The 13,689-nt window shown below is 37.8% G+C and overlaps 4 protein-coding genes across 4 annotated transcripts; 1 reads left to right on the top strand and 3 right to left on the bottom strand.

The window, feature by feature from the left end:
- Positions 1-869: 869 nt before the first annotated feature.
- Positions 870-2,174, bottom strand: LOC145704243 (uncharacterized). The gene is made up of 5 exons (XM_081781688.1): positions 1,968-2,174; positions 1,482-1,645; positions 1,345-1,437; positions 1,139-1,302; positions 870-1,094 (listed from the first exon to the last, which is right to left on the bottom strand). The coding sequence occupies exons 1-5, from the start codon at positions 2,067-2,069 to the stop codon at positions 964-966; spliced, it is 654 nt and encodes a 217-aa protein (XP_081637814.1). The 5' UTR covers positions 2,070-2,174; the 3' UTR covers positions 870-963.
- A 2,623-nt stretch (positions 2,175-4,797) lies between these two features.
- On the bottom strand, positions 4,798-6,651 carry LOC145701245 (uncharacterized). The gene is made up of 8 exons (XM_081778469.1): positions 6,410-6,651; positions 6,275-6,355; positions 6,021-6,057; positions 5,841-5,969; positions 5,706-5,787; positions 5,469-5,658; positions 5,052-5,136; positions 4,798-4,995 (listed from the first exon to the last, which is right to left on the bottom strand). The coding sequence occupies exons 1-8, from the start codon at positions 6,454-6,456 to the stop codon at positions 4,798-4,800; spliced, it is 849 nt and encodes a 282-aa protein (XP_081634595.1). The 5' UTR covers positions 6,457-6,651.
- A 635-nt stretch (positions 6,652-7,286) lies between these two features.
- Positions 7,287-8,937, top strand: LOC145703204 (D-alanine--D-alanyl carrier protein ligase-like). The gene is made up of 6 exons (XM_081780530.1): positions 7,287-7,690; positions 7,741-8,186; positions 8,228-8,399; positions 8,442-8,490; positions 8,533-8,623; positions 8,671-8,937. The coding sequence occupies exons 1-6, from the start codon at positions 7,307-7,309 to the stop codon at positions 8,921-8,923; spliced, it is 1,395 nt and encodes a 464-aa protein (XP_081636656.1). The 5' UTR covers positions 7,287-7,306; the 3' UTR covers positions 8,924-8,937.
- Positions 8,938-11,625: 2,688 nt separating this feature from the next.
- Positions 11,626-13,663, bottom strand: LOC145703634 (sialate:O-sulfotransferase 1-like). Its single transcript, XM_081781018.1, has 5 exons — positions 13,547-13,663; positions 12,871-12,952; positions 12,214-12,801; positions 11,931-12,166; positions 11,626-11,866 (listed from the first exon to the last, which is right to left on the bottom strand). The coding sequence occupies exons 3-5, from the start codon at positions 12,335-12,337 to the stop codon at positions 11,678-11,680; spliced, it is 549 nt and encodes a 182-aa protein (XP_081637144.1). The 5' UTR covers positions 12,338-12,801; positions 12,871-12,952; positions 13,547-13,663; the 3' UTR covers positions 11,626-11,677.
- Positions 13,664-13,689: the final 26 nt, after the last annotated feature.

Below are 13,689 nucleotides of genomic sequence, written 5' to 3'. Positions count from 1 at the left end.
AATTATTGAAAGTGCGTTTCACAGAAAGTGACTTTTATCCTTACCGGCTGTCTTCATGAAAATAAAGAAAAAGAGAACGACTTTTATAGATTTTCTTTATTTTTTATTATTCTAAATTCAAAGTCAGAGAAAATTTGACGCTCCCTCAAGACAAAGTTTGTATTGAGAAAAAATTTTCGCCTTTAAGTAGGGTGGGCGAAATTCTCCAAGTCGATTGAGTTTTTAAGCAAATCAGATGCCGGCATCTATTTTGTCAGCCAGTCAGAAACAAGCTTACCCTTCAGCAGCAGCCTAGCCCTAGATGCACAACTTTCGCCCACCCTAGTCCTTTTGAGACAAGCCCAAGTCGTTGAAATTGTCGGACAGCATCCCGTCTCCGATTCCTGCCGAGAGGTTGCGTAGCATCTGAGTGAATCTTTGATGGCAGCTTTTTCGATTATATCGTTGTTTAACCACGCGATGGAACCTTAATTTATAAAACGATGCAAAATATAGTTATTTAATGAAAACCGTGGATCAGCAAATTTCAGCCCAAACATTGCTGCTTCTTTTTTAAGTATTTTTAAGAAATGAATTCAATTTTTTCCTATAAAAAACTTTCCTGACATGGTGAAAACCAAGCAAAGAAAAACGAAAAGACGCATTTCTCTAAGTCAATTTCTATCTGTCAATGTTTCGCCCCTTTTTTCTCAGTTAAAATCACTCTGCATTATTCAGCGATTGAACAGATTCTGTACTTCTGTCTGCCAAAAAGTGGCATTCTCATCTATTTTCGAAGCCTAATTACATTCGTTTACAAATGGCCCCGTCTGTTATCGGAAAAATATGTCATTTTTTTTGTTTTTTGGCGATTCTACAGATTATGACGAGCTTATGTGGGATTATATTTATTGTATTGAAGTAGAATAGATATGGGATAATGGAAGCAGTATTCATGAAATCAAAATTATATTTCTACCAAAGTTATCTCGGCAGACGCGGTCTTTTCAGACAGAAGGGATCAACGGGAATCGACAGAGCTTCTGGTTCGAGCAAGTTCATCTGTCGGGAAGGACCTTTCGACGCTCTTGACCGAAGAAGCGATGGGTTCAGGTCTGAAACGGCGGTTTTGATGAGGGATAGAAAAATGATCATTTACCTCTTTGGTTTTTGTTAAAAGGAGATTGCTGCTGCTTCTCGTTTCGGAGAGTTCGATTGGCGTCGTTTGCACTTTGAGTTTTTCGGACATGTTCAAGCCGGTTCAAAATTCGTTCTCGGTGGCGTTCTCGGGAGGCGGAATTTAGCTCGTACCTTCTTGCCCTCCTGATAGACAAATTTTACTCCAATCGTAAGATAAGGGAGTACCTGACGATATTTTCTTTCTCTGCTTCTGGATAAATTCCAACAGAGTTGGCAATAAACTGACTGTATCCGACATCGTACTGAGGGCTTGTTTGTCTAGAAAAAAATATTTCTTTCTTGCCCTTCTTCAGATTTTTAACCTGATCCTGTACCACTTTGTCCATTCAGATTCTTGGCGAAAGACTGTGTGAGTACTTGGCCTAGCCATGGCTTCAAGTCTGCCGGTTGAAAGTTTCTTCTTTGGTTGCGGGGCTTTGTAATATCGAGAGAAAGCGGTGGGAGCGGGTGGTTTGAAGAATTGAATCTGAAAACAATAAGTTCACTTTGATTTCCAAAGAATCTGTATTTTTTAAATGACTATGAAAACGGAGTTTTTTATTCAAAATAATTCGTTTTTAGATATTTGATAATACAGCAGAGAGTGGAAAGTTAATTTTATTCATAATGGACCTATAAAATTATTCTCCAACTCTTGAATTTACTCAGTCTGAAAATTGAAATCTCAGACTCCTGGGCGTCGGCTCTCATAAACACGTCACTACGAAAAAACGCCACTGCTGCTCTATTTGATATTTTATTTGCGTCTGTGGCTACTTTGGAATATTCAATATTCCTTCAGCTTTTACCTGTTCTTTTTTCGTCAGTTCTTTTCCCGCGATTTCTTTGATGAGCGACTCGTATTCTTTCTGGCTTATTCCATTGCTGCTCGGATTTGTTTCATCCCTCATTTTTGAGCTGTTTTAGCGGGTTTTTCTTAATTTTGGTATTTCGATACTTTCTCTTCTTGTTAAATCCTTGGAAAAATGGAATGTATTGTATCAATCAATAGGGCTCTTTTGTCAGTGAAAATCTGACGACTCGTCCCGCGTTCGTGTTGCTCTTGAGCTCTGAGCACTGTTGTCCTGGTGACAAAAGTGTTCTTTCCGATCAAACATTGCCAACGCGCACGCAATCAGAATGTTCAACACTTGCCAAACCAATAATCAAACTCCGTAGCTCATTTACTGTATTTATAAAGGATATCTTGAAGTAAACAGATTAAATATAATACTGTAGTATGAAAGAAATTACTTATTCATTTATAAAGGTGTCTACGCAGAGAGGGATAAATAAGTGCTGAAAAACGAGAGATTTCCCATTCCGGTTTTCGAAATATTTATTTCCTTCCAAATAGAGAGAGACGTGAACAAATGCAGAATATACAGTGGGTATGGTCAATTTAGCAGCGGTCAAATTAGCAGATTTCGCTCAAAATCGAAAAAATTTTCAAAATCGCTATTTTCCCGGAAAAAATATATTGGCCTATTTTTTTGAAAAGAGAAAGAAAAGAAACTTAAGCTCATTTCTCTGCCAAAGGTGGCATAGCAGGAATAACTATAGAAAAATTAAATATGCTGATCTTTAATAAGTATTCATCTTCAAATTTTTTTTTTTGACCCCGAAGATTCACCACAAATTTGATCGGTTATTCTTCGTCTCTGGATTTTCGAGACCCCGAAGATTGACCGCATTTTTTATCGGTAGCTCTTCGGGATTTTACCCCGAAGATTGAGGGTATTAAAATCGTCTATTCTTCGGGATCCCTACCCCGAAGATTGACCACGTATGACCTAACTTATTCTCCTCTCTCATCGTTTCGCTCCCCGGCTTCGTGATCACCGTCCTCAGAGGAAGACTTGAGCTTGATCTGCTTCTTGGTATATTTCTTGTCAGTATTGCGCGTAGTATGACAGAATTATAGCTACAGAATGATAACTTATCGAATTGTCTGAAAATTGAATTCGCTTTAGCGACTTTCCTTCTGTAAATATAACACGATATAAAAATTTTTTGCTTTCCCTCTTTTGATCTCCATTTCAATCGTTTTTTTTTGCGTTCGAGATGTCGTGAAAAGAGGGTCAAATTTGTGTTGAAAAACGAGAGATTCCGGCAAAGTATTTGAACAACGGAAAATATTACTTTGACAACAGTTTGTTGAAGCGTCTTCGAGGACGAATAAACACACGTGAGCAAATGCAGAATATGCTCGTAAGTGATCATCTTAAAAAATTATGAATATTAATTGATTTATATTTAAGTATTGTTCCGGAAAAATCTTATCTTTTTGATTGTGGCAGTTTTGATGATGGCAACAAAACATTTTGTATGGATTGTTCTTCACAGAATTTTACTCATAAACCGAATTGCAGATGTAAATCCCATAATCATCATAAATATTATCTTCTCACCTTTTGCAAAATTCGCTTTAAATGCTTCTACTTGGAACGCAGTGCTTCTCTCACATTCAACGAGTTTTTTGAGCATTTTCAAAGATGTAAATTCTCTTCTTCTGGCCGACCTCGTTTCGCAACAGATCATTTACGACAGATTTTGAGAAATTCACTTTCAAAACCATCTCTACAAGTCCGTCTTCGAGTTGACATTCAAAAAGATCTCAACTCCCGAAAAAATATGCTGCAATCAATGAGGAACGAACTCGAGAAAATCTTCATCGAGAAGAAAACGATCGCCGACAAACTCGATAACACTCAAAAGAAAATAAACGAGAACTCTTCAAAGATTCAGAATCTTCTTCAAGAAAACGAACAGCTTAGATGTGATATAAACGACTTAGAGAAGAGACTGAAATCAATTACGGAAAAAGAAAATCGAATGATGGAGAGACCAGGTGAAAGCTTATTTATAAAAAAAAATAATTCATCAATCTTTTTAAGAGCAAGCGGACGAAAATTGCTGCAAGGTCTGCTTCTCCCTCTTCGACAAAAATCAGCACCATCTTTCTTGCATCACATCCTGCGGCCACACTTTTTGTTTTTCCTGTCTCGATTCAGTCAATCCGAAGAACTGTCCGAGCTGCAGGAAGTCATTCAACATGAATAAAGTTATTAGACTCTACTGATCTCTAAAGAACATGAACGCGATTTAGATTGATTTTGATTCTTCTTGATTTTCGTTTTTGAATAAAAACTGTAATCTTTGATCAAATAAATCGAAAATTAAATCTTTGAAAAAGACATGTATGATTTTACTTTGCAGGAAGATTTTAAAGCAGCATGAAACAAAGATAAAAACGAGTGTTCTTGCCAGCTTCGTTATCTTGAATTGTTTGATTTGTAGCAGCATTTTAGGAAGAATTTTTTTTCGTCTTCAAAAAGTAATCTCTTTCCGCTGATTTTCGCGATTTTCGAGCATTCGTTTTTATTCGTCATTTCCGGCGGACAAGTATTTTGTCCAAAGATAAAGGGAAAAAAGAGAAGCAGAAGGTTCATTCTTAAGAAGAAAAGGTGAGAGTTCGTTTGTAATGGACACCCGATAAGTTTGATTAAATATCCGAAAACGAAAAAGCGCCATCTAGATGACTAGATCAGGTGTTCTTCTGTAACCCTTCTCTGCTGTCTCAGGCTTCAAACTGAATCATCAACCCGTGAAAAATGAATGGCCAACTCATGTTTTATTTTAAACAGTTGAAAAGTGGTAGTCAAGAATAGACAAAATCTTCTTCTCCTCAAACTCGAAGTCTTTTTTTGAACTCATCCATGTATTAACTGGATTCATGAAACCACCAAAGTCCTTGATTTCAGGGCCGTAGTTAAAAAATTTGTAGTAGAGGGAAAGATCTTCTATGATTTCAGTGTTGTTTCGAGGGACGATGAACTTTTTTCAATATTGAAGAAGAATATTTTTTTTTTGCTTTTTTGAATTCCCAAAACAATTTTTTCATCCAGTCTTCTGATTTCTAGAACATTTCCTGAGCTTTTTCTTTTGGAAACATCTCCAGGCTCCTTTCCAAGATCGCTAGGTAAGCTTCTCGATTCTGAGCATAGAAAGGCTATTTATTTTTAATCATTAATTTCGCCGACCACAGGTTTATCGGAGCATTCTCAAAGAGAATAAATTCGCTGGTTATCGAACCCGCTAATTTATTCGATCTTGACAGTTTTCGTGTCATTTTGTGCTCTGAATACACTCTGACTCAGAAAGCTCAGTTTTCTCGCGATTGCTTTTTTCAACCCTCAAATTATTTGATGATTTTCCTGAAAGCTGATTCCAAACTCGACTTTTCGTAAAAACGCATACCCTAAAAATGATCGCCCAATTTTCTTTCCTTGGATTTTCTTTACTCCTACCGACAATTTTCCCGAGCTACAAGTGATGATAAGGAGGTTTCGTGAAACCATGGAAGACTATTCCGTCTGTCTTCTTTTGCTACGGCGCGATCATAATCTAATATTTCCTCGATATTTCCCAGCTCAGAGACGATAATGGACGACGCATTGCTCTTCCGTATTTCCTTGGGCTCGCAGATTATTTGAAGAACTTCAAGAATTTTTTTCATAACGAAATGTGTCCCCTGAAACTGTTACCTTGATACATCCAATGCGGCATGCCAAAACGAGCATAAAGTGGTTCACGACCATCAGCAGCATTGACAATCATTTCATATCCCTTCAAATACAGGTTAAATAGATTAAACCGCGGTTTACCGTGGTTGATCTAACCTCAAACACCTCCATAATCTTCTTCAGCACCTTGGAACCGATCCCCTTTCCACGCCTTTTCGGATCAGTGACAAATGTACTGATAATAGCTTTTTTATTTCCGATATCTACTGCACCACAAAACGATATCTTAATGAGTTCGACGGTTAAAATCTCTCAATTAGTGGGCGGTCTATCTACCAAGTGCTTTGACGACAATTCCTCGGCGCACCAGAATCTGAAAAAGAGATCGTCTCAAATTAAATTCTCGAATTTTTACTGAAAATCAAGAGGAAAAGCTGAGGGTTAAAAGTTTTAACTTAAAACGGATTGACGATTATTTTTCGTCAAGAATGAATACATATGTTCAATAACGATTATTTTACTAAAGGGATTAATAATTGAATAATTCAATTTGAATTTCATGGTGTTAAAATTTGATGAATCAAACATACCCATTTGGAGTACTTTCCAGCATCTTCTCGAAAATATCCATTCCTATGTTCCAAGCTTCTCCATCGCATAGTTCTTTATATCTATAATAGAATGAAGCCTTCTCTAAACAAGTTATGATAATGATTGTTTTGAACCTTTTGAGATCACGCGCTTCAACCCTTCGAATCTCGAACTCGCTCATATTGACGATTTATCTGGTTTCCAAAAATTACGGCGCACGATTGTTTTGATCATTAAATTTAGCCCGGGCGAGATGATCATTTTTCCAAAAGCAATAAATAGCCAATCTCATGGAAAATTCTTTTTAAGTCAAAAAAGAAGACGAATGAATATGCTCAAAATCTTAGTAAAGGGTTTCTTTTGGAAATCAGCAAAAGAAACCCCCAAATTCAAGCTAATATTTGCGGGCAGCCGTCAGCACTTTCAGCCCACTATCGATTCGATTTGGCCAGTGGCAGCCACGGCTAAATCTCCTCTTTATCTTGAGTCTGAAAAGGTCCCCCAATGAGACAAGTCGTATTCAAATCGAAAAAACAGCGACGCGAGAATTAAAATAACAAATAAAATTTAAATTTGGCGCCAGAGATCATCTCGTTTGCATTTTTTCGGCGTTGGAATCTCCAATTTTCTCCAGAAAACGACTTTTTTCGCGTGAAAAAAGAAACATGACAGAGAACGATCCAAGAAAACCGTTGGGAAAAGCCTTTCTGGAGAACTCAAACGACGAAAGCTTCCTAGCGCAGAAAATTAGCTTCGTTTTCCGAGGCCAGCATTTTCAGCATAATATTGCCGATGTCGATAGGTAGGTTGTTTTTATGATGATTTGAAGAAAATACTTTGTAAGAGAAGCAACAAAAATAGCCGCCTATCTCATCGAAAATGGAATCGTGGACCGTGAAGTCGCCGTGGTCGGTGGCTTCACAATAACATCCACCGCGCTTGTTCTGGCCATGCTGTCAGGGCTTTTTCTTAATCTTATTGATGCCTTGATAATTTCTCTTTCGAAATCATCGCAGAAAAAGCCCTGAAAGATGACGAAAAACCGAATGATCGTTCTGGACTCCGCGGAGCCTGACCGCTTCTGTTTCATCGAACGAATCAAAGCATCAGTTATCTTCCTCGACGAAACCTCCCTCCGATCCGACATCGTCCTCAACCACGGTGTCAACGACGTCATCTGCTTCGGTGCAAGCGAGTTCAAACTCATTTCTGAGAAGAAAATCACCAAATTTGAAGCTGAATCTGAATCTGACGAAGAAGCGAAAAACAAAATTGAAAAATTTATCGATGAGAATATTTCTTTCAAGGACATTGGTTTTTATACAACGACTTCGGGAAGCACTGGTGTTCCGAAGATTATCAAAGTGAGGAATTCGACCAACTATGCTAGCTTAAAATGGGCAACAAACCCAAAGGTATTAAAAGGCACCATCATAACTGAAACTATATCGATCGTTCCTATCAGGGGCCAGAGGATGTGCCAAAGCTCGCTGAAAAATTCGGCGCTGATCTTCCCAACATCATGGCTCACATCAACAACGTCGCTGCTTTTGTCAATTTCGTCGGCCACATCATGGTTCTCTTCCTTGGCCTGCTGATGGAAGGCCCTCATTTACGAAGAAATCTTCTCCTCTGCGATCAAAATGATCTCAAATCTTCCCTCGCCGCTATTGCCGCTGAAAAATGCGGAGGAGTTTGGGGATACACGCCGAAAATAATACGAATTTCGGAGTCTCAGGAATTGAAAGAAATTGCGCTTCCTTCTGTCTCTCTTTTCATCGCGGGTGGGGCGAAAATGACAGCGGAACATATGCGCAGAATCACGGCGAATTTCGCCGCGGCCCAGAATGGCCGAAAATGTCATGTTTTGAAGATTTATGGGTCGACTGAAATGGGATCACAACTTTTCCGGTTTACTTTCTTTTTTGATCTCTTCTTTCAAGAAATTCTAGAACTGGACTCTTAGAAACCGATGAATTCGCGGAAAAAACCGATGGGATTTTCTGTAGCAATAAAGGTTATCAATGCGAGGTTCGCGATTCGGACGGGAAGGTTCTTCCTCCTGGGGAAGTTGGGCAGATTTTTGTAAAATCTCCGGACTTGATGATTGGATATCTCGGCTTTGTAAGTCGTATCAGAGTGTGCATGATTTCAATTCTTTTTTAGCCGAATCAGGGAGAATGGTACGCGATGGGAGATGAAGGATATCTTACTGGTAGGGTCACATGACTTCTATTTAATTGAAAATTGTTCATAGAAGAAAATCGGGTGGTCGTCCTTGGCCGTCTGTCGGACCAAATAACACTCGTCAACACTAAGAAATCAAACGCTCTTGAGCTTGAAGATCGGTCAGTTTTTACTTATGATTTTGAGGACAACAATGTTATCTCTTCAGAATGTACAAAGCAGGCGAATTCGTCAAATCCGTCGTTGTACTTTCAAAACGGAACAACAACGCTTATGACGACATCTACTATCTGGTCTACTGCGATGAAACTGACGATGAGAAAGTCAAAGAGCATGTCAAGAATGATATTCTCCTTCTTACCAAAGAGCAACCAACGGTCATTTTTGTCCGTGAACCGTTTGAAGTGCTGGTTAATGGAAAAATTGACAAAAAATCACTTGCGGCAAAATATATTCAATAAAAAAAGATTCATGTTTATTAATAACGGAAGTTTGAAAAGCATTCAATAATCATTAGCGATCAAACTTGTATCACTGACAATCCACGAGTCCAGTCCTCTCTCGTCAGCGAGTCCAAAGTGAAAATTCCCCCAGCAGCTCGAGCAAAACCTAAAATGATAAAAGTACGGTTTTCGATTCAATAACGCACCTTGGGTAGGATCAAAACAGGTTTGACTGGTTCCACATGGTTTCAAACAGCCTTTACAAATGGATTGCCCATTTCTTCCAGATTGAAGCGCTTGTTCGGGTCTGCAAGATGTTCGCCAAAGCGGACCCAGAAAGTTTTGACTATTACATGTAATTAATTTCATGTTTCTCAATACCAGTAGTTTTCTCTTACTTCATGTTTTTCAAGCATTGATATTCTTCCATGCATCGGATATTCATTTCAGTTACTTGGCCCCTTTCCATCCTTACTTCAACTCCGCACATATCATCCTCTTTATAATGATAATTAAACAAAAAAGAAGACTATTCATGCTTTACCTTTACATGTGGTTAAATCGCCATTCGCTCTTGAACTCATGCAAGCATTATAAGTTGCTGCACTAGTTGACCCAGCTCCTGAGCAAACATTGCATTTTCTAGAGGGGGAATTTTGGCATATCATCACATCAGTGATTTTGTCAATATAATTCCAGCTCACGAACTTGTTGCCAAAAATGAAGTCAAAAAGTGCAAATGGCTGGCCATATTCCGAATCTTCTATTTCTAAGTAGAGGACCTTTGGCTCAGTAAATCCATATCCGCAGTTGCATGTACTACAGCTACAGTCGTTACAGCCATTTTTGGAGCCGTAATTGTTTCCCAAGCAAATCTGATTTACCGGATAATAAGGGCTGATAGTTAACTGATCGACAGAAACAGAAAAATTGACAAGCAAGTATGTTTCTTTGTTCAGAAAGAAATCATCGGTAGTGCCATTATCGAAAATGATGCCAAGCTCGATTTCTTCACTGCCGCCCCATGCGCCCACCAGCGTTTTTGTCCAGCGACTTGCACCAAGAGAACGACAGTTTTCACTGTAGCTGCTCACAAATTTGAGTAGAAAAATCGATAGAAATAGCATTGAAATTCTTAAAAATATAATTAATACTTCTTTTCAGGACTCATATTATATGAGTCATATGGGATTCTCTTCTTAATTAACTGGCTCATTCTATATGAGAAGAGTAAATACGAACTGTATATATTATTTCTCTAGGCTTACTTTTCTCAATCACCGACTGAAAGATAGAAATTGACACGACACGTTATTTTATATGTCCAGGGAAAGTCAAATTCAGCATTTGGCATTGCAGATAGTGAATTTGCGGTTTACAAGCGTTTTTCAAATCAGATGAAATTTTAAAGAATATCAGAATATGGCCGAAGTTCTTTCGAAAAAAAAACTTCTCTCCAGTCATTATTTATTCTTACACTTCATTTTATTTCTGTAACAATTGAATTTTAAATACCTTGACTTTTTTTGTCAATTTATTCAGTCGAACATTCATTTATTGAGATGATCCCGTGTAAGAGAGTCAAATTGCCGCTATGGTCTCGGTTAAATCAATAAATTTTCTTCCATATGAATTTATCCTGTCTATTGATAATCGAGATAAGATGGTCAATACAGTGGTTTTCACACTGTATCTGATCCTGCTTGTCTTTGGATCCCTCGTGTTCATGTACTTTGAGCTGGAAGAAGAAAACCGAATCTGTGCTGAATACAAGGTAGTTGTCAATCATCGCGAGTATCAAGATGATTTTAGGAACAAATGGACTTTCCCGATCTCAATGTCGAGCTCTAGAAGTATTTTCCGAAAGACTGTAGTTAGAATAAAGAGTTCAATAAACGTTTTCGACTGCATCTGAGAGTTTATTACTAAGTTTCTTACTGAAAGGGGTGAGATATCGAGAAAACTTGATTTCAGGATTCCTTTTTACAAATTTTAGCCTAGTGATACCCTTATTCTTTATAGCATCCTTTGCCCTTAGACAAGATAAGGACATTTTTTCGCTGGAAATTTTGGTAAAAAGGCAAAAAAATCGAAATTTGAAGTGTATTTGATCCATTTCTAATAGTATTAAGGGTATCGCTGAGTTAAACCGGCAAGTAACATCAAGATCAACAATATCGGCCCCCTTTGAAAGACCTTTAAAACGATTAATGGTCAGTTTTCCAGTAGTTCTTCTTGTACATATTGCGCCAAAGACTTTTGTTACTAGTTTTCAACATGATTTTTTTCAAGAATTTTCTTAAAAGTCTCAAACTTTCCTCGTTGGCCGGAGTATATTGTTATACATGTTTCCTCTCTTCGTCCAATAATTATTCCCAAGCAGGCTTCCCAATGAAATTGCTTGAAAAAGATGATGAAAAAATTAAGTTTTGAGTCTTTTTTACGTTTTTCATGTTCTTGAGTCGAGAAACTCTTGGCCGAGAAAAATTGAAGAATAAAAATGATTGGTATCCGCATCTTTGAGAGTATACTGAAAGAAGTTTTTTTCAGTCGGAGAGTTGCCTGTATAAATAATTGAATATGGATCAATTAAAACCAGTAAACGACAGCTTCGATATTGAGCAGAAGGCTGAGTGCGGATAAAAATCGTTCTACAAACCGGCTTGTTTTAAAAAAGATCAAATTACAGTAAATGTCGTGGAAGACTCGATATAGGACAGTATATTTATTTACGAACAAGTTTGTACAGGAGCCAAGAAAATGTCATTTTGTTCATTTTTCGGAAGATGGCTCGATAAGAGAGGGAAGGATTTTGGTGTAGTCTGGCATTGGTGGGTAGTTGTAGGCGTCAATGGTGTCGGAAAGATTCTTGATGAGTTTGTTGATGCTTCTCGTCATATTCGGTGTGTAGATTTCCCAGCCGAGAGGTTTCTTCACTCGCTTGAAAGCATCCATTTGCGCCTAAATTTGGTTGAAATCAAGGAAGAAAGCAACAATGCCAAAATAGGAATTTAAGAGTATCTACCATTGAAATGCAGTGAAGTCTTTGGCTCTTTCGATCCGGTTGAAATCCAATCGCTCCCTCTAAAAATTCCAACAAACTCTTCATTTCTGAAACACTATCAGCTTGAAGATTTTCGTAGTAAATAATTTTCAACGGAATGCCAAGATTGTCGGATTCCGTGATGTATCGATGGTAGTGCCTGAACCATCGATTCGACATCTTATCTACAAATGCATCCCAGTCGGTCGTGTTGAACGCTAGAAATCGCGTGAAATTGGGAAAGGGTTTTGAGTAGTTGATTTACCTGAAGGATCAGCGTGGCCAACGTGACCAAGTCCTTTTCCTCCCGTTTCTTCTGGTATTGTGTGTTTTCGGTTAAATTCGGCTTTCAACGTGTTGTATGGGTTTCTGATAAGAGGTTTTATCATCGAATTAAAGGGAAGAATCTAGAGTTTCTCTACGCTAAACTACCTGTAGTTGTTAAACTACTTGTTTAGTTAGGGTTAGTTCTTCCTCGCTCCTTTCTTTCTAGATAGATAAAATAAGAAACAATATAATTATATTGAGTACTTCTAACAAATATTTTTTATTTTACGTTTCAGTTGATAATACTGTAATCTTCTTTAGTTTTTTGTACTTCATAACACTAATAACATTCGTAATAACATAGTAGTCGCTTGATTTTCAAATTTATCCTCTTTTCCTGATAACCAGAATATTGGCGCCCGCCTGAGCTAAATGTCGCAAGCCATGATTCTTGTTTCCAATCGTCCTTCCTGAAAGCATCGGTTGAATTTCCCCAATGAAGCCGTTTTCTTCATAAATTCGGGTTTCATTGTAAATCGAGCCAGTGAAGATTCCTGTCGCTGATTCCATCAATTGCCGCGTCCAGCTTAAGAAACATTAGAATTAAGATCGATCTGGGCATTTGAGAGAAAGGTAATTAAGGGAGTTTACTCACGTGTTTCCAGAGCCTTGTATAGAGGTCAGCATGACCAACGGAAATTCACCATCTCGCCCCAGGCGAGTGTTCGCTCGGCAATCTGAAGAGAAAGAAATTTTGGCAAGTTCAAATGAGTTGTTTCAGCTAATTAAAAAAAGAGGAAAAAACATGAGTTGGGATTATTGGGAAAATTTTGATTTTTCTGTCCCGTCAGCACTTTTTCCAATAATCTATTGAGTTTTGAAATAAGCTCGGCTGATGCATGAAATCAGCGAAAATTCTAATGAGCGGGAAATCGAAATGATATTGCGGGACCCTGCAAGCTTTGATAATCGCTTCATTTTAGTGACAGGGCGGACATAACTAAATGTCCAGTCATTTTGCTGATTTGGGAGTTTTCAAAACTCAAAAAATTTCTTAGATATTGTTTGCTCAGAAAAGCATATGTTGAATATAATTACGTGCAATAAATATGGAATTTTTTCAATCAATAAATTTAAAGAAAAACCTTGAAACAAGAAAATAATTTTCAAATTATGGTTTTCATTTTTGCTAGCACAGTAGTACAGTCGCGATATGAGCTCCCGCTTCCCAATCGAGGATTCACCACTGTATTTAAAAACGCGAAATAAAAAAGACCATCGATCTATGTTCAGATCTCTAGAAATTCTGTTTCTTCAAAAATATTTCTTACCTTGATTTGCTCTGGCGCCAAAAATGGTTAGAAAGAAAAACCCAAGCATCTTATCGACCCTTGAAGTGTTTTCTCTGTTTATTTCTTTTCCAGAAAAAAATGATATTTCAGAATATCTCCTTCCTTTTGAAGTTTTTATAAAA

The sequence above is a fragment of the Oikopleura dioica genome, chromosome PAR, assembly GCF_907165135.1.
Source record: "Oikopleura dioica chromosome PAR, OKI2018_I68_1.0, whole genome shotgun sequence".
Taxonomy (NCBI): domain Eukaryota; kingdom Metazoa; phylum Chordata; class Appendicularia; order Copelata; family Oikopleuridae; genus Oikopleura; species Oikopleura dioica.
Note: the sequence above shows the minus strand (reverse complement) of the source record. Positions and strands in the feature narration are given on the sequence as shown.